Here is a 21,041-nt window from a genome sequence, read left to right as displayed (position 1 = left end):
CTATGGTCCCCAGGAACAGTCCTCAGTCTCTAGTCCTTGGAAGAATTTAGTGTAAGAAGAAAGACTGTCAGAAAGAGAAAGGAGATAAGCTGTTAGTCGATATACAGTGAAGCTAATTACTGAAGGAAAAAGGAAGAAAGAGTAGAGCTGAATTACCCATTATAATCTAAAGTAAATTTAAGATAGACTTAAAATACGAATATTAAAAATGTAATCATAAACAGTACTACAAATTCATATTTACCCTGTCTTGAAATGATTTTCTAAGCCTAGAAGCAATAGAAGAACATCAAAAAATCACAGATGACAACAATGTTATAAAACTTCTACACATTAAAAATGCGTAAAAAGAATTTAAAGCAAAAGAGCATACTGGGAAAATATTTGCAAATGTAATATAGTCAAAACTTTAATATACAAAGAATCTACTCAAACCAATAAGTAATCAATGCCTTAAAAGAAAAATTATGCAGAAAAAAATAACAATTATCAGATGTACTATAAACGGCTAATAAAGTGAAAAGTATCCCACCTAACTGGTCATCAATTAAATACAAATTATAATATCAGTGAGATATTATTTCTGATCTTTAAACTTAGCAACATTTGAAATATACTTAATAGCCAAATACAATATATTAAGAGAGAGTTCCATGAGAAAAACATGCTAACACACAGCTCGTAGAAACAGAAAATGGTACAAAATTTCCAGAAAGGAATTTGAGAGTATGCACTCGACTCTAAAAGTTAACACTATCTGACAAACATTAGAACCTAGAATATTTTTAAATACCTACAATTAGTAAGAAAAACACAAACAACTCAATAAAAATGGATGGCTAGATAGATGATAGATAGAGACATAGATGATGGCTAGAGAGAGAGAATTTCCATTGACAGAAATACAAATGGCCAACAACACATGAAAAGATACTCAATCTCCTTAATAGTCAGGGGACTAAGAATTAAAACATAGACACACCATTTTTGAAATATCTGGGGAAAAATGAAAGGTTTTATAATACTAGGTGTTAGCAAAGTATAAAGAAAAAGTTATTTCCTTATGCAGCTGACAGGCATATAAAATGGTTATATCCTTTGGATGCCCTACCAATTCAGCTATAGTGATGAAAGTTTTTAATGTAAACACTAACTGACCCAGGAGCTCTACACCCTAGTTATCTGCCTTTGAAGAATACTGACACAGGTGCATGAAGGCATGTACCAAGGTATTCATTATATTATTCCTAATGACAAAAAAGGGGGCAGGGTTGAAACAACATGAATTCCTGTTAACAAGGCAGTTACTAAATAGAGGCACTTTCATATTATGAGATAGGTCTGTAGGTTTGAACATAGTAATATCTCCAAGATAAGAAGGTGTAGATTTATAGTTTGATACCCTTTTTCATAAAACACACAAAAGGAAAAGTACTATGCCTTTTATACAAATATTTTTAGAGGGGGAAAAAAGTAAAAGGTGAAAGAACACACATCTATTCAATAACAGTACTTACTTCTGGGGCTGACATGAGAATTGGACCTAGGGGCAGGGCAGGAAACAATGGTTTGCTTTTTTCAAGAAGTATATATTTATGCATGATTCATATAATTAAATATCACTTAAAGATAAGAAAAATACTGGAAAGAAAATGTTAACTGTGGTTGTCTTTGAGTTCAGTGGTTCTCAACCTTCCTTATGCCGCGACCCTTTAATACAGTTCCTCACGTTGTGGTGACCCCCAACCATAAAATTATTTTCATTGCTACTTCATAACTGTAATTTTGCTATTGTTATGAATCGTAATGTAAATATATGATATGCAGGATGTATTTTCATTGTTACAAATTGAACATAATCAAAGCATAGTGATTAATCACAAAAAACAATATGTAATTATATATGTGTTTTCCGATGGTTTTAGGTGACCCTTGTGAAAGGGTCGTTTGACCCTCAAAGGAGTCGCGACCCACAGGTTGAGAACCGCTGTTTTAGTTATAGGACTAGATTTTATCTTCTTCTTTATTATGTATTTCTATATTTTCTAATTTCTTTACAATGACCATGTATAACTTTCATAATCAGAAGAATAAACATTATCCCTTTAAATGAAAAAAAGTAGCAAGTACAAGAACAGACAAAAATGAAAACTCTGCTATGCAGTGTCTTTATAAAGAAGGTGAGGACAAAGAAATAACCCAGGTAGCAAAGAAGACTCAAAGGAGTGTGAGAGCAGGCATATCAGGGGTTCTGCTCTCTTAATTAAGCCCTCCTGAAGTTTGTACAATTTTTTGAAAATTCTTCAACTTTTTCTATAAGTGTTAAACAATCCTCACTTTTTAAAAAACACTAATTTTACCCTATTCAAAATGGCAAGATTAAAAACTCATCCGTTTGTCCTTACCTGAGGACAATCTAAGTTATTATTAGGTATCTTTCAGCTAACCCATGAAGCAATTTTATGTTAATTTTAGAAAGCTTGTTACACATGATTTGATTCTGTTACTGATATTATTATGATAATGATTGAAATTGCCTCACAGGGTGGCTCACAGTCTTTTCAGAATAAAGGATGGTTTCAAAGCTTCATGGCATAAAGAAGATATAAGCGTATTCATAATTTACCACATAATGTGCCCAATTATCTGACCTAGGAACAATGTCTTGGGGCCAGTCTTGCTGCTGTGGTATTTATTTGTCATATTATCCCAAAGACATAAAAATTAGAAGAAATGACTGCCTACCTCTCACACACAAAACCTCCTAAGCCCATTCCCATCTTTCTATCCTATAAGCACGGTCCCTTTGTTCCAGCCTTTTTCCATACTGTCGCACAAAACTCTATGACCACGGCTCTCATTATGGAATGTCTCCTCCTCCTCCCTTCCCGCATCCCTTTCCCCTCCTCCTCTTTCCTTCTTCTTTCTTCCCCTCACCCTCTCCCTCCTTCCCTCCCTCCCTCTTCAGGCTTCTTGTGCTGCCCCAGTAAGCAATCCCTTCTAAGACCCTCTCCCCTAGTCTGCAACTTTTTCCTACCGAGCAAAGTTTCTTCCCTAATTCACGGGGCATAAATCAAGTCTTGAAAAATGTATTTCTCCAACCTAATCCTCGTTCCAGTCCATTTCTGACTGGTCATCAGTTCTTCTCTCTACTTTGAAGGGCTTTCCTGGCCCTTTTGTGGTTTTTTTTTCTCTTACATCCGCATTTGGTTTCAGGGGCTCCCTAGTGCCTGCAGGAAGGAGCGTGACAGGTGTGGGACCCAGGAATTAAATCTGAGCATCTTTATCTTAGCAGTTGTGTGCAGGTGTTTGGAAGAAGGCATTGCTGCATAAAATCAAGTTTTGTGGAAAAGCTAGCCTATTATGTTTACATTATTTTCCCATATCTTTTGTCTTTAGTATCACTCTTATTCATTTAAAACACTTCTGATTCAATATCTCTATTGCAAAAATAATAATAATAATAACATTCCAAAATATTCTTAATACGATTGTTCTACTAAAAAAAAAAAAAAATGTCTTCTTTTGATTGGGTGGCATGGGCTGCAGTTTGAAAAACTTAGATGCCACACCTTTTGGGAGTTCTCAAGAACTAATCCATATATATATATATCACAACTAATATTTCCTGGACCAGAAACTACTCCCACTCACCTTTCCAAACAACCCTACAAGTAGGGACTGTTCTTATGATAATAAAAACAAGGCAGTTTAGGCCTAAAAAGGAAATTCTATTACCAAATATCAAACAACCGGTAGTGGGCCTGAAAGCAATGATTGTTTTTCTGTGCTGCATAATATTTTAATTTTTATTTTTTAACGTAATCTTTATTGTATTTTTTATGTACTGTATAATTTTTTAAATACGTTTAAATTACATTTAATAAGTGGATTTGTACTATGTCCTTGCTACTGCCAGAAGCACTTTGGCATGTACCCTACAACCCACAGTGCTACTCCGAATTCTATCTGAACATCCGTGGTGTCCGGTGTCCACAGGTTGGTCAACTATAGCATATCCATACAGTCTCACCCCTAAGAGGGAGCTCTAGAACGCAGATACAAAGACTGAATGATTTAGAGTAACAGGGATAGATCTCATAAACATACTATTTTTAAAATAAAGTAAATTAGAAAACAAAACTAACAGCATGATACCATGTTTGTTCTTAAAATACAACGTTAAACAAAATAATGTATTTTCTATAGGCATAAGTATGAATAGAAAAAGTATTTTTAATGGTCTGAAGGATGTCCACCAAAATTCATTATATACGAAGTGACTGCCAGAACATGGAGGCAGCTAGAATGCATACCTACCTGGATTTGGCTAATCAACCTGGCCCTGGCCAGGGTTCCCACAGGATATGTTAGTGGACTTAGCTGGATGGGCAGGATTTGTTAACTAACCTGGAGGGCGGAAAAAGCAATGAAATGCAAAGAACCTACTGAATATGTTAATAAGAAGATTCGCCCTCACCGAAATGTGCTGTTGGCAAGTTTAAAAAGCACTCCCACAGAAGTGTGGGTGGGACTCCTGAGTAGGAGTCCTCATTCCCTTGCTCCCCATTCCCCTTGCTCCTACGGGGCCCTCGAGTCTGTCTGTGAGCTGCCTCTCCCCTCCACCCGCTACCTCCCCTTTTTCCCTCAATAAACGTGTTGCGAGCTCCCACAGTGGTCTCCAGGTGGTTTCTCGGAGCGAGACTGCCCTGACAGGGATGAATTTTAACATCAAAATTAATTTCTTATTTAATTAAGCAAAAGACAACTGAAATTATATTTGAAGAATCCAATTTACTAGTTTCTCAATTTTCACATCCTAATCTTCAGACTTAAGAAACTGAATTCTATGTTTATGAATTCCTTCCTGGCTGCAGAGGCAACAGGAAACCCTGAACTTGAACTTGAGCATCACAAAGAGGCAGAAGTAGAAAGAACCGCTGAGTTTCCAGCAATACTTGGAATGTGTTTGTTGTGCAACCACAACATTTTGACTACACTTGAGGCAGGAAGTTCACTATTAAAATAAATGGAATATAAATAACACTATAGCCAAAATAGTAAGAATCTTCAAAAATTAAAACAATTCAGTGATTTTTAATGTTTTTATTAACTGTAAAAAAAAAAAAAAAAGGATCTCCAAATAACAAAAGACAAGCCAGAGAGAAAAAACGACCTAAGTGACTTCTTCGTTGCATTAAATCCTTGCTTTCTCTTCCCAGGTGGCCCTTAGCTCTGCCCAGAGAAAATTCAATAAAAAAAGACACTGTGTCATCATTTCTAGCAGCATGTCTTCTGTTAGAAGGAAGGCATGACATCCAGCCCCACACTCCTGCCGGCTACAAACCTCCACAGGTGCCCATTTTTTAAAAAGTGAGAAGTGTCAGCAATATGTAATCTGGAGGTTTTACTTTACAAAGAAATAAAATAATTTGTAATAACCTTCCTACAAGAATACTTGCAAGAAGACAAAAAAAGATTCACAGTTTTCTTAGAATTAATTTTTCCCTTTCGTGTCCAGAATAAATAGGATCGAAGGCAGATTTCAAACCTGACACTGTAAGGCTTAGCAACCATCATTGCAGGAAGGCGATGAGGATGTCCTCAGCTCCCTCTCTAGGACAGACTAAAGCGGGCAGACTCCCGCTTAGAAACCGCTCCTTTTGAAAGAACACCCTCCCGTATAACCAGAGCTCACCCTCTCTGCTCCACGACCTGCTCCGCATTCTCTTAAAGAACACAGCAGGTGGCCGCTGGGGGAGATCAGAGATGGGATCAGAGGCCAACAAGAACACCAAAGAACGGACAGCGTATACACCTTAAACGAAATCCTCTCATGCTTCTCCTTTACAGCTGAACAGTCTTCCCAGTCCACTTACCAGGGGATTCACTCGGCAGTTATATAAATGTCTAACAACCACAGTGGACGCCTCAAACTAATACAATATTGAATGCCAACTGTAGTTGAAAAATAAAAAACATTTTTTAATAAGTCTTCTAAATCCAGTCGTCCTCAGCCCAGTTTCCTTTGGAAGCTGATCCATCAGAATCCCACTAACCACACTGCTCTCTTTCCGCTGTCCTCTCACAGCCACCTACGTTTCTCCTTCACGGTACCTTGCGCAATGGTAGCGAATAAATTATGTGCGGAACTCAGCATCTACTGTCTCCCTCCCTCAAAAGACTGTGATATTCACTACATCGTACCTAGCATCCACGCAGGACCTCACGCTGCAAACGCTTGATAACCATTTGTAACATGAATGGGTGGGTGGATGGATGTTGATTTTATCGGTATCTTAGACCTCCCACTTGATCCACTTCATGGTCTCATCCCGTTCTCGTCTGCTGTGTCAAGTGCTATCAGCCCCTGAGCTGGCTGATGTCTGCTGAGCCCTCTGCCCTGGTGATGGGTTGGTCTGCCCTGGCTCAGCCTGTCCCTCAGCACTGAGAAACCAGAAACCATGGATGTATCACACAACCATCAGTCCTGACAGAAGAGAAGTTGCCTTCCTTTTGAGTCTATAGGTGTTCTCGAACACAGTTTGCAATAACTGATTAGCAAGTCCCCACTCTGTTAGGGTTTCCCCTAATCTAGATTTCAGAGGATGGTTTTAACTTCCATCCAAAGTTTTGGGTTTATTTCTTATCCAATGGCGAACCAAGAAAAACAAAAAGGAAGTAAGCAAACAGCAGTAAAAAAAAAAAAAAATTATAAAACTAAGAATAAGAGGAAGCAAATATCATACACATTGTTGGTGCTGTGCCCTAGCTAGAGGTGGGCCACCGTTTGACTTTTCAAGCAGAACAACATGAGTCACCTAATCCACAAGGTAAAGCAAACAAGTGTCTCGGCAGCAGCACACATATTCACTACGGGAAAGCATGGCAATATATCAGCACCCGGGAAATTATCCAATGGGTAATGCTAAGCCCTTGTTCAGCAAAACGCTTCTGTACAAAACTCAAAACCATGGAGTCCAAGCAGACATCGCTCCGGGATTTTGGCGTTTTTAGGATAGTTTTGAAGTAGTGCACAGAATGAATTAATACATACTCATTGGCCAATCCTCTGAATATCATTTGACAACATTAACTAAGTTAAATATCAGAAACACATTTCTGGGACCTCTTGTCCGGTATGAAGCCTACATTCCTCATTATCTGGAGCCAGCTTCCTGCTGAGACCAATGAAATATGTCCTGTTAGGTCTGTGTACAGACCTTGTATATCTAACAAACTTACCAAGCTCTCAGGTGTTGTATATTCTAAGCTGATTTAATCATTTTAAAGCATTTCAACATCAAGATTGAAAATGGCTCCGCCAAAACTGCATCCGAAAATAAATGTAGACTAATGCCAATTGTGTGTTTTTTTCCAAAACATAATTGGGGGTCACACTATAACTTTGCACCCTTTCTTCTTCACTAAACATTAATATGTTCCCAGTATTCTTCAAAAGGTTAGGACATGCACAGTAGTCCATTAGAAAGCTGTAAATGAATCTAACTATTCTACCCTTGGACATTTAGTTCTTTTTCCAATTTGTCACTATTACAAATCTGTTGGAATTTCCCGTTGTTTCTGTAGGATCGGTTCCTGGAGGGGAAATAACTGGGTTGAAGTGAATTAAAAAATTTAAGGATCTTTGTACATATTACACATAATTTATTATAGCTGACATTATTTATGACATTAACGGCCATTGCTTCATGAGTCCCTCCTCGATATTTTCTATATAACTTTGAAGATGCCTTAATTTTAATATTTATCACAAGACTAATAACAATAGTAACATGAGTCATCATTTTTTCAGGACTTGATATAAACAGACACAATGTGAGCACTTTACTAATGGTATTGTACTCGATCCTTAGGTTAATCTCAACACAAAGGATGAGGAGCTCAGGGCTGGCCAAAGACCCACAGACAGTGAGTGACAGAAACTGACTTTAAACTCACAAGTCTATCTGATCCTAAATCTATGCTTTAAACCTGAGGTCTGTAAATGTTTTTGTTTGTGAAAACTTATGAATATGACCTTATGGAATAAACTTGAGTATTATTTATGTATAAATGATATACATGTACTACTGTACATATGAGGCACCTTACCGAATATACACAAAAATATGAATTAAGATGAAATACAAACATCTAAATTGATGAGATTCAGATAAATAACAATTCAAATGTTTTCTTCCTGAACCTCTCAATAATCATTTTGCATACCCCTTATTGCCACAAGCCCATTTTGGAAAGAACAGCCCTTGCCTTCTACACTACATTTTAGATTTATCACTGGACTGTAAGCTCCAAGAGGACAGGTCCTATGTCTGTTATACTGGCACAGAGTAGGTACTCATGAAATACATAATGAATATTAATAAGTGAATGATTCAGCTACAAGGTCATGGGTTTGAGGGCAAAAACTAGAACCAAGTATATTTGCATCTCTGGTGCCATGCACATTTCCTATACATGATGAACACCCCTATTAACGTCTGTTGAACAGATATTCAGTCACTGTATGTTGAATAAATGAATGAATGTATGGGTAGATGGATGGATGGATGGATAGATGGATGGACAGATGGATGGATGAGTAGAAGAATGAAATGGAAAGACTTCTTCCCCTCTGATCACATCTTTAAGGCTAGCCTATCAAAGATAAAAACACCTGGCTGAACTTTCTTACTTTATTATAATAGCACCTACTGTTGCTAAACAAATGCCTGTTGGAACAAATACAGGTGGAACTGCACTCATCTCTTACAAAAATAGAAAATTATACACCTCATATTTTAAAAATTAGCCCTGGCACAAAATCAATCTACAATAGAAACATGAGCTTTAGAAGAAGCTGGGGGTGGGGGGCAAGGTCATGAATTATTCATCCATGTCTTGTTAGATAAGAATAAACATGTAAAATATCAAATACTTACCTTCGAGGGAGAAAAATTATGAACATTAATCCTTGTTAGAGTAAAGGTCCCTTCCTACCTAGTTGTAACTATTCTGTATCTTGTTATGAAAATATCTTGACTAATAAGTTTGCGGTTGTTTCTCTAACTCATCCAGTCTTTAGAAGCTTCCTGTCTCTGTCATCCCTTGTCCGACAGCTAATCTTTATCTCAAGGTTTTGCATGCCAGATGTACGTTATAAAAATTCTATTAATCCACATCCAGAACGTCAGCATCTTTATCCTGCACCCTCACTGATAGGCCCTCAGGTTTGCTTGCTAATCAGAAAGCATTGAGTTATTTTGTCTTCTCTCTTCCTTCAGTTGTGACTGCAATAAATCATGTTTCTGAAGCTCTTTAAACAATCATCAGCCTCTCTTTGCTTATTTCCTTTCTTGAGGTGAATATCATCACGTCACCAGAATGTAAACTCAAAAAAGACATGGAAAGAAAAATGTGTATATATATATAATGGAATACTATTTAGCCATAAAAAAAGAAGGAAATCCTGCCATTTACAGCAACATGGATAGAACTTGAGGAAGTTATGCTAGGTGAAATAAATCAAGCAAAAAAAGCAAATGCTATACAACGTCACATATATGAGGGATCTAAAAAGAAATTCATAGGAAAAGAGATTAGATTTGGGGTTACACCTTAGAAAGGTGATCCAGTTATGAGATAAGAAAGTACAGGGAATACAAAGTACAGCGTAATGACTATAGTTAACAACACTTTCTTATATATTTCAAAGTTATAAAAGTTCTCATCACAAGGAAAAAACATTTTCTTCTTCTTTTGTTTGTATCTATAAGGTGATGAACGTTAGTAGACTTATTGTGATGATTCACAATATATGTAACTCGAGCTGTTATGCCACATATCTTATATTTAACACAGTGATGTATGTTTCGAATTGAAAAAAAAAAAAGTTCTGCTGCCTGTCTCTTAGTATTAAGTCCTCTGTTACTTATCCACACTTCCTATGCAATGTTTCCACCTAGTTCCTTCCCCCTAAAGGGCTACATTATACCTTTCATGAGCCCTGTGTACTCCTGCCTTCTTGTGCCCTTTCCTCCATAAAGATATTAAAATTGTATTTTATGGCTGCTTTGGTATAAAGGGGAACATATCAAAATACTGTGTATTAAAATATTTTTTTCACCTTAAAAGTTCTGTTTTTCTTCTGTTCTGATTTTATAAGAAATTAAAACATTCTCCTGGGTCCCTTAAAGTATAGAGGGCCCCAGTGGGCACTGGTGGACAGACGGGTCCTGTCCCTTTAGGACATCAGGCAGGGTCTATGACAAGCTCTTCCCAGTTTTCTTCGGTTGATTATTAGCCTTAGTGTTTGTGTGTGGAGTACCTGCAGGCCTCGCTGCCACTGTCCTTGGTGGTGAACTGCAGACCCATCTCTTGAAAAAAACTCCTCAAGCACAGAAGGACTCAAAATGAGATTGCCCTGTGTAGTAGTCAGGGTTCTCCAGACAACAACAAATATATAGAGAGAGAGAAAGAGAGAAAGAGACAGAGAGACAGAGAGACAGAGAGAGATTTTAAGGAATTGCCTCACAGGATTGTGGAGGCTGGGAAGTCTAAAATCTGCAGGTTACCCTGGCAGGCTAGGACCCAGGGAAGAGCTGAGGCTGTAGTTTAAGTCCAGGAAATTCTGGAGGCAGAATTCCCTCTTCCTCATGGACCTCAGTCTTTTTTCTCATGAGGCCTTGAACTCACTGAACGAGACCCACTCACACTGCAAAGAGCAATCTGCTTTACTCGAATCTACTCATCTAAATCTCAGGATCACCTAAAAAATATCTTCTTGGTGGCATCTAGATTGGTATTTGGCCAAAGAATTAAGCCTAACCAACTTGACACATAAAACTCACCACCACACCCTGTATTTTCAAGACTGTGTGTGACTTTGGGTTGATACCAAGGTTGCAAAAATCTTCCTGCAAATATTGCTATCAGACTAGGGAAGGAATAAATTGTCTCCTGGTCAAAATGATGTGAAATAAAACTATATCACTTGTGTCTTGTAAACAATCTAGCTTTGTACACTTGAATAAACGTAATTATTTTAATTTTGCTTTTAGGTAAATGGCCAGCCTGCCCACGTATGAGCAGGAATGCAAGCATTCTTCTTTACCCAAACGACATGGTTTTTAAGTCATGGACCAGAAATGGCCTTAAAATATTTAGCTTATTATTATCAAAAAGACACATTTAACAAGTACTCTGACCAAAAAAGTAGCTGTTCCCTAATATTCTAATTGTCAATTCTAAACAAACCCAGGGGAACTGTGGCTCCAGTGTACAGGACAAAGAGGACTGGAAGGGAGATGAGCCCAGTGCTTAGGTGTTGCCCACCTGGTTGGGACCTGAGGCCTGAGATGAGTGGGGGGAGGAGGGGGGAGTAATAAAAACTCCAGCTAATTCCCTGGTTTTCACTGATGAGACCAAAGAGATGGAAGTCTCCTACAGAAGTCTCGTGGGCAGCAGGGCTCCTGGGAGTAGAATGAATGGCGAGGACTGGGGGGATGTGTTCACTAGGCCTGAGGGGTGCTCAGCCCCCAGAACCCACTCCTCAACAAGAAAGGGAAACCACACCAACACAGCCAGCCCAGTCCTTGGCCCAGCTAACTCCTACTCACCTTCCAAAGCCCAGCTTAAACTTCACTTCCTGGGAGGAGGCTGCCCTGACCACTAAGTCCAAGGAACACATTGTGCTCCTTCCCTGACTTGACTTCCCTTTGACATCTGACACATGAAACATACTCTCTTGAATGCTCCTTACCCCTCTCTCATACCACCACTAATCTGAGCAGCTCTTCTTTCTCTTCATTGTCTGGCCTTCCATCCTCAGTCTCTCCTTCAGCTCACCCTCGTGCACCCACTCCTTAACTTGGTATTTATTCTCCGGGCTTCTGTCCTCCATCCTCCGTCCTCATCACTCAAGATGCCCTCACTGGCCGATTTCATGTCCTCCTGAGATTTCAACCACTTCCAGTATCTGATGGCTTGCCAGTCTGCATCGCTCACTCGCGATTCTCAATTCCAACGGTCACTGAATGTCACCAGCACGGCCTGCTGGCACTTGAAAGTCAACATCACCTCCCCACCACCAGCAGCCTGTAACCTCAGCAAAACTTCCTCTCCCCCAGCTCTTCCTCTGGAATTGTGTTTGCTTATTTGTCTTTCCCTCTCGGTCCTTATCTGAGAGAAACTGTATCTTTACTCCTGCCAAGCCTGTCATCTTCCTTTTTTAACTTTCATTTATGACCGTTTTTATTTACTTCATGTAAGTTCAAGAGTTAGAAACAGTGTCTGCTACTTTGAAACCCCATTTCTTGCAGGCACATGATTTCTTTTTTTTTTTTTATGTTTTATTTCAATCTTAGGACAAAGTTACAAGAATAATCCAATAAAGTCAAGTGTATGCTTCATTTATATTCACTAACTGTGAGAACATTTTGCCACATTTGATTTATTCCTTTCTTTATGCGTATATTATAATTATGATTGCTGAATCATTTGTAGTTTGCAAACATTGTGACCATTAATCCTTAAATACTTCAGCATGTATCCCCTAAGACCAAGAATATTCTTCTGCATACCACTGTCAAATTCAAGAAGTTTAACAATAATACCATGTTATTCACCAATTATCTTAAGAACATTCTTTAGAACAACTATCAATGCATGAACATAGCTATCAGGTATCTTTAGTCTCTTAATCTGGTTTTCAGCTTTTCTTTGTCTTTCATAACATTAATAATGAGATAAACTAACATAGTGCTCCTGACATAACACACTGAGAAGAACACACCTCTCATAAATTCACCATAAATGCCAAAACTTGAATCTCATGTTGAGGAAATCTTAGACAGACCCAAATTGAGGGACAATCTACAAACTGTCCCCTTCTCCCCCCTCACTCTCATTCCCGCCCAAGGGACTGTAGATGCCATTGTTACTTCTGAGAACACTCCCTCCCATCGTCACTAACAACTCAGCACAGATGTCGCCTCTTTGGAGAGGCCTCCCAACCCACCCTGTCCAAAGTAGACCCTCCCCTTCACCCACTCAATCTCGATCCCGTTGTCCTGCTTTATTTTCTTTTCAAAGTATTTATCACTCTCTTTTTTTACCACAAAATTACCTTGTTTATCTACTGGTTTACTTTTTTGTTGCCTATTTCCCCCATAAAAATATCACTTTTATGGTGATGGAACCTTATCAAAAACAGTGCCTGCTTTAGAATAGACACTCATTTTATAGTTGCTGGAGAAAAGAATTTCCATATCTTTGGTGCCTAAGACTCAATGAATATTTGCTAAATGGGTGACTAATAAATACAAGGTATGATTCACTAAGTAGAATATTTCTGGTTTAGATTTCCTCCCAAGTTCTCATTTTTGCTTAGTCTGAACATTCACAAGATTTCAACATCAAGGCTTCCTTTTGTTAAAAAGTACAAACTGCCATTTATAAAAATAGTCACAGGGACGGGAAGTACAGCATAGAGAGTGTAGTCAACAGTATTGTAATAACTGTGATGTCAAATGGGTGCTAAACTCATCAAAGTGATCACATCGTAAGTTACAGAAATTTCTAATCACTATTCTGTGCACCTGAAACTAATATAATTAAATAATTAATAATTAATTAATTAATTAATTAATAATAAATAAACTTCCTTTGGTATTCTCCACTACTACCTATTTCATTTACTCTGACGTAGAAGAGAATTAGAAAAATGTGATAATTATAGCCGGGTCTTAAATTGTTCCCTTTTGTACAGACTTTGAGATCAGACTGTGATGACATGAATATGCTAAAAAACACATTTCTATACAAAGCTGATAAAGGAGATTCAAGAGGGACGTTATAGGATAAAGTCAGTCAATGAAAAGGAAGATATTTCAGTTACTCAGAAATAAAATTCACATATTTATTTTTATTCACAGTATTTATAAAATATTTTATTCAACACTAAACATGCAGATACAGAATTCTGCCTGAATCAATAGTTGTGCTGGTATCAGTAGGAGAAAGAGAGCAGGGTTACTGGTCAACCTCAGCCATGCCTTTGAACTCCCCATCCTTAGATCAAAGCAACAATTTCAAAGGGAAAAAATTGGAAGTGAAACAAAGGAAAAGGAAACTTTGGGTAAAGAGCATAGCATAAATAATTCCTGGTGCAGCACATGTGACTCCTTCTCTCAATTAAATTTTCTAAGTTGTCCTTGAACACAGAAAAAGTTAAGTCTTTAAATTACTCAACTTAAGTACAAACCTAGGAGCACTCACCATTGTTTCAGACAGACCAGCACTATATTTAGTAACATTAAGTACATCACACACAATCTTTTTAAAACACGCGAAGGAAGACCAGCTCTCTGGTTGGTGTTCCAAAGTTCTTTTCTTCTGTTCTCTGAATGCTTCCTCATATGCTGTATTCTAAAGCCAGATGGTCCAGGAATAATTAGATACCAAGAGAAACGAAGTGCTGTAGTTAAATAAGATTGGTGTGCAAATCAATTAGCTGGTTATTTATTTTAGCTTTTTATTCAAAATAATTTTAGACAGAGAAAAGTTGCAGAATTAGAACAGAGACTTTCTGTATACTTTTTTACCCTTTATCCAGCCTCCCCTAACATTAATAACTTGCATAACTGAGGTGCATTTATTAAAACCAGGGATTGAACATTGGTACAATATTATAAACCACAGGCCTTATTCAAATTTCACCAGTTTCCCATTAATGTCCTTTCTCTGGTCCAGGAGTCAATCCGGACATGCACATTGCACTTGGCTGTCATGTCTCCTAAGTCTCTTCTAATCACAGCCTTGACCCTTTTGCAGAGTTATTTTGTAGAAAATCCTTCGAGGTAGGTTTGTCTAATGTTTTCTCATGATTAGATGGTGACTATTTATTTTGGATAGTATAAACCCCCTTTTTTTATTTAAAATAAGGGGAAAACATCCAATTACTTTTCTAATTCAGTCCCTACTAATAAAGATAGTACAGCTTCTAGGATTCTGTCCAATAGATTAATTCATAGCCTAAAGGTATTTATCCCCTTGGGCAAATGGGAAAAGTCATCCTGTTAACTTCTACAGTCATATTCCAAATATTTCATGTGTTTTTCTTCTTCTTCACAATGGCTTAACCAAGTTTGTATTTTTTAGCTCTCTTAGTCTCCCCTGACAAATTTCCATCTGGTTATCAGACACTAACAGAACTGGGTTTAAAAAATGTTTTACTCTAGCTGTGAATTTGTCTATAACATTTTATAGATTTTTGCTTCTGTCAATTTTTATTTTATATATTTTGAGGCTATTTTTACATGATATACATTTAGAATTGTTAGAACTTCCTTATGAATAAAATTGTTATGAAATAGAAATATAATTTGTATCATTATAGTGACTCTCTTTATCTGTAGTAATGTTTGTTTGTTTTTTGCCTTAGAAGTATTTTATATAACATTGTGGTAGTTAATCAGATTTCTTTTGGTTATTATTTCCCAGGTAAATATTTTTATACATGTATGCTTTCAACTTTCCCACATCATTTTGTTTATAAATAGCACTTCCTTTCATAAATACCATATACTTAGGTTTCAAAAAATTTAACCTGGCAACTTTTGTCACTTAACTGAGCATTTAGTCCATTCATAGTTATTGTAATTATTGATATACTTGCTTTTCTTTCCATCATTACCTTGTTTTCCCTTTCCCCCTGCTTTTTCTGTTTCTTTTTCTCTTCTTTCTTGTCTTTTTTAGATGTGGGTGTTTTTCTTTGTAACTAGAATAGGGAGCTTTCTGATTTAAATTCATATGAAGATACGAAGAAGTTCAAGATCCTCTCTTGAACTTGAGTTTCATTAAAAGGAAGAGAAAAAAAAACACAAGAGGGAGGAAATGGTTTTTTATAAAGTGGAAATGGATACCCCGTCACAAGCATTAGAATGGCTACTTTAAAAAAAAGGGGGGGGGGAGGAAGAAGGAAGAAAGAAAAAGAAAACACAAGTGTGGACAAGGATGTGGCAAAATAGGAACTTTTGTACATTGCAAAATGGTGCAGACACTATGGAAAACACTAGGGCAATTGCTCAAAAAATTAAAAGTAGAATTACCATAGGATCCAGGGATTCCAGTCCTGGGTAGATACACAAAATAATTGAAAGCTGTGTCTTGAAGAGATACTTGTACACCCATGATCATAGTAGCAGTACTCACAATAGCTGAAGGTGGAAACAACCCAAGTGTCCATGGGACAGATGAATGGAAAAAGAAAACACGGTGCATACAACTACAAAATATTATTCATCCTTAAAAAGGGAAAAGGTTCTGACACATGTTACAACATGGATGAGCCTTGAGGACATTATGCTGAGTGAAATAAGCCAGCCACAAAAACAAACACTGCATGATTCTATAATGTCAAATTCAGAGACAGAAAATAGAATTGTGGTTGTCGGGGGCTGGGGGGGGACGGTAATGGGGAGTTATTGTTTAGTGGGTATAAAGAACCAGTTTTGCAGCATGAAAAGACGGATGGTGGTAATGGTTGCACAATAATGTGAATGCACTCAGTGCCACTTAAATATGGTTAAGACAGTAAATTTTAGGTTGTGCGTATTTTATCACAATTTCTTAAAAAGTTGAAATGATGGGGAAGTAAAAGAAAAACAAACTTGACTTCCTTCATAATTCTATGTGACCAGCTAAGTCCTTTGCTTTGAGGAACTATAGCTGTGGATAGACTGTTGCTATTTGCGATACTGTTGCTATTTACATTTGCTTCCCATAACAAGTCCAGCAGACGGTTCTAATGAACCTGTCTCGGACGGAAAAGGAAGAAACTTGCTCAAATTCCCAACCATGGAATACACTGGAACCACAGCTTCGGTTCAGATCTTCTAGGTATGTTCAAAACACTGACATAGCTGGCAAGCCAACACATAAGTGTAGCTCCTGACGCCTAATCCAAGCACTTCTCACCAGACGACTGCTACAGCTTTTGGCTGACTGATGCTACAACTCTGTATCACTTGGTAACGTTTTTCAACTTCCATGCCTTATTTCATGGCGAAGTTACACCGTGCTGCTGAAAGCCATATTTATCAATTTCCCCAAAGCATGTTTCTGTCCTCCATGCTTGAGCTGTTACACAATTCACATTTTCTAGCCTAGTAAAACTCGGCTGACGATTTGATTAGAGGTAAACCTAACTTGAGAAAAATGCAGCATTGAATCTGGTTCACGGGTGATACCAATGAAACAGTCATCTCTTTATCTGTCTGTTTCTCCTGGAACTCTATTTTTATCATTGAATTTATTGGGGTGACATTGACTCACAAAACCAGACAGGTTTCAAGTGCACAGCTCAACGAAACATCATCTGCACACTGCATCATACACCCAAGCAGTCCCTTTCCACTCCCATTTTCCTCCCGTTAGCGCACCTCGCCCTGGCCCCCACGCTCCTTTCCCTCTGGCTCTCACCCCACTGTCATCTGTGTCTATGTGTTCCATATACATACGTGTTTTTCAGCGATTCTTCATTGGAAGCAGAGACTGTGTCAAATTCATTTTTGTATCCTCAGCCTCTGGCACAGACCCTCAACAATTGAGTGCTGAGGTGGTGGCCGAGGTAGTAAAGGAGGGGTCGGTGACGGCAATAGTACGGGTGGCAGCAGTGTTGATGGCAAGGCAAATTCCGAAAGTTATCAAGAATAGTAGGTAATCGCTAACATCAATAAGCACTTACTCTGTCACTCTATTGGGCACTTGACATTGAACTGTGAAGTCCCAAAGCTATACTACGTGATAAGTATTACGATCCTATTCTTCAGGAGAAACTAAAGTTCTGAGACATTAAGGACTATTTTTTTTTTTTTTTTTTTTTGCCCAAGGTGTCACACATAATAAGTGGTATCACTAGGATTGCTTGAACCCAAGAATAAGGCCTTCAGTCCCTGCAGTATTCTATTTCTTCATAGAGTTATATACTATCCCTGTTGTGTATTTTAATCTGCTTTTCAGTGCATGATGGTGTGGTAGGAAAAGTACTAACCTTTCAAAAGGAAGATATTTAAGTTCCCACTCCATCATTAGCTAATTAAGCAAGCCGTTTCATTGTCTACATAATGAGAAACTCCTGTCTTGCCTACCTGACATAAACTCTCTCAGATGAAGGATTTTGTAAACTGAAAAATAAATTGTAATGAATTCTGGCCTTTCTTGCTTCTACTTTTATTCTCCATAAAATTTAGGTCTTCCGGATTGATTAAAATCTTGGGTGTGATGGATATTTTCCTTTATGGAGACAGTAAAATTTATCCTAAAACATTTCAATATGAATCAATAAGATTACTCAAATGATCACTTATTTAATGCTAAAGCTTCTTTTTCCATATTTAGAGTGGAAAATTCTGGCAGATACCACCCATTAGAAACATCACCAGTAGTGGGACAAACAACATCATGTACCTCCTGGTGTGATGCCCTGAGACACATCATCACTTATAAAGCTTTCTACCAAAAACCTAATCATGAAAAACAATTAGATGAACACATTCTATAAAACAAATGACCCAGATTCTGTAAAAAAAAAATATATATATATATGTATATGTGTGTGTGTGTGTGTATATATATATATATATATATATATCAGTATCATCTAAGGCAAAGAGAGGCTGAGGGACTGACTGTTCCAGGTTCACAGAGACTAAAGACACATAATTAAATATAATGTGTGATCCTGAAATGGAAAAAAAATTGCAGCAAATGGCATTATTAGGACAATTGGCAAAGTTTAGTAGGTAGTATACTTTAGATAATATTATTGCAACAATGTTAAACATCCTGAATTTGATCATAATATTTTGGTTAGAGAACGCCCTTGCTCTTAAGGGAGATATACTATTTAAGGATAAAGGGCCATGATGTCTGTAATTTACTTTCAACTGCTTCTCCAAACAAACATAAATAATATAAAAGTCCTACATACTTATGCATGGGCTAGCATTCTTAATTTACAAGAGGACGCCATATTGGGATAAAATATGCAAATGTCAAATAGAAGAAAAATTAGTTTTATTGGTACAAAACCACAAACATGCCAGGAATCAGAGAAATCTGAATATAGGTCAGACGCAAGGCACTACTGGCCAGATGTAAGGAAGGCAACCATTACAGCAGCTGAATGTTAGAAGCCCTGTAGCATATTGGAGAACCCACCCCCTGTTTTGAACCTAAGAGTCGCCCCAGGGATTTTTGTGGTTAGTGTGGTTATGCTGGGGACCTCTCTCAGGTTAAGAATTCAGCTGAACACATTCTTGGGTCTCTAGCAGCCACCCCCGACACACTCTATGCTTGGTGGGGTCCTGATGGCAGGTGCAGAAGGGGATACATAATCTAGGCTGAGCCTGCCTGAAGAGTGTGTTGTGTGTGTGTGTGTGTGTGTGTGTGTGTGTGTGTGTGTGTGTGTGTGTGTCCATACCTTGTGCCCTTCTGGGAATAAATAAGTAAGTGAATCCAACGGCAATTGAATCAATGTGTCTGGGGCGATTAGCAACCACAACAAAAGGCCAGAGACTTTGCTTAGGACTGGCATTAACCCAGCCCCCATCAGATTTTTTAAAAATTGCTCTAAAACATGTCTTAGTAGCTAAGGAGTGTAATTTAAATGAAAGAATTATTTGCTATTAACGGGGTTGGTGGGGGAAGGCAGGGGGTTTGGGGAGGGTCTACAAGAGACGGGCACCCTGCTAACCTGTTCAAATAAATGGTCAGAGAAGCAACTTGGTACCACCTAGAATTCAGACGCACTCCACGAGCTCAGGACCAGCCCCTTACTTCCCAAGAGGGACTGGCCGCTGGCAATTCCAGTCCCTTTCCAAGGCGAGAACACGCCGACTCAGACCCCCACCCCCGCATTCCAGAGAAGTTGGCGCGCCGCGGGCCTCCAGGCCGGGCGCTCCCCCGCGTTAGGAGAGGTGGCCCGCCACCGGGCGCACAGCCGCGGGCTGAGAGCGTACCTCGGCCGCGAGTGGCGAGGCATCGCTGGTCAGGTCCAGGCGCCTGGGGCGGCGGGAGGAGGCCCCGCGGCTCATGCCGGTCGGAGCCCCGCGTGGCGCGCTCAGGCCCAGACCGTGGGGAGAGCGAGTCTGCTGCTCTGGGAACCCGCCGGCGAGTCTCCTGGGGCAACCGGTAAACAGCAAGGGGCGGGGGGGGCGGCAAGGACCGGCCGCCTTCCGCCTCTGAGAAATACCGGGGGCGACCCCGATCCTCCGGAGGATGACTTCTCGTTTTGGGGGGCCCCGTTGGGTCAGGCCGAGGCTTGGCTGAGCGACAGACACTTGCCAAAGCGACTGGGGGACATTGGGGTTGAAGGCTGGTCAACCGCGAGAATTCCACCGCGAGCGTCGTCCTTATGTTGGGGGACAAGTGACAGCCGGGGGTGGATGTTAACAGTGGCGGCGCGCACAAGGGGTAGGAGCACGTTGACACAAAGGTGACCGAGCGTTTCTGTAGCCTTATTGTGGGGAAACACATCTGTCCAAGCTCCAGGGCCAGTGTCGTGGCGCGCAGCCCCGGCGGTTGCATGAGGGTCCCCGCGGAAGTTGAATGCTGTGGTGCCCCCGCTGGAAATTCTTCCTGGGGTCTGAACAAAGGCCGCACATCTTCATCTGGTACAGGCGCCTCCAACTGAGTGGCCTGTCCTGGTGAGCTCCTGTCAACTTTCTCCACGCTGCGGGGAACTGTAACAGCCATAGCTCCTAATTATGAAACACGTGTTCTAAGTGCTTTCCGTGGGTGACCTCATTAAATAAAACAAGATTATGAAGTGGATAGGAGGCTTAGACATTTTTAAGATGTGTTACCCATCACAGGGAAATAAAATAAATTGTCCAAGGGTATACGGCCCGTCAGAGGCGAAGTAAGAGTCAGACCCCCGACCAGGATTAAAGCACAGAGGGAAGGTAACCCCACAATTTGTAGCAGGAGCTAAAAATGAAACCTACCTCCACGTCGCTTTCAGACCCTTGGTAGAC

At 39.2% G+C, this 21,041-nt stretch overlaps 1 protein-coding gene across 1 annotated transcript in view; it reads right to left on the bottom strand.

Moving 5' to 3' along the window:
* Nucleotides 1-20,760, bottom strand: part of CCDC170 (coiled-coil domain containing 170) — an 87,134-nt gene extending 66,374 nt beyond the window's left edge. Inside the window, exon 1 of the mRNA XM_090280850.1 lies at nucleotides 19,843-20,760. Within this exon, the coding sequence (XP_090136976.1) occupies nucleotides 19,843-20,760 (918 nt within the window). The remainder of the gene's footprint in view (nucleotides 1-19,842) is intronic.
* Between the last annotated feature and the right edge of the window lie 281 nt (nucleotides 20,761-21,041).

Source organism: Furipterus horrens, unplaced genomic scaffold (assembly GCF_987537825.1).
Source record: "Furipterus horrens unplaced genomic scaffold, mFurHor1.1.pri manual_scaffold_6, whole genome shotgun sequence".
NCBI classification, from domain to species: domain Eukaryota; kingdom Metazoa; phylum Chordata; class Mammalia; order Chiroptera; family Furipteridae; genus Furipterus; species Furipterus horrens.
The sequence above is the reverse complement of the archived record's forward strand: the minus strand, read 5'-3'. Positions and strand labels throughout refer to the sequence as shown.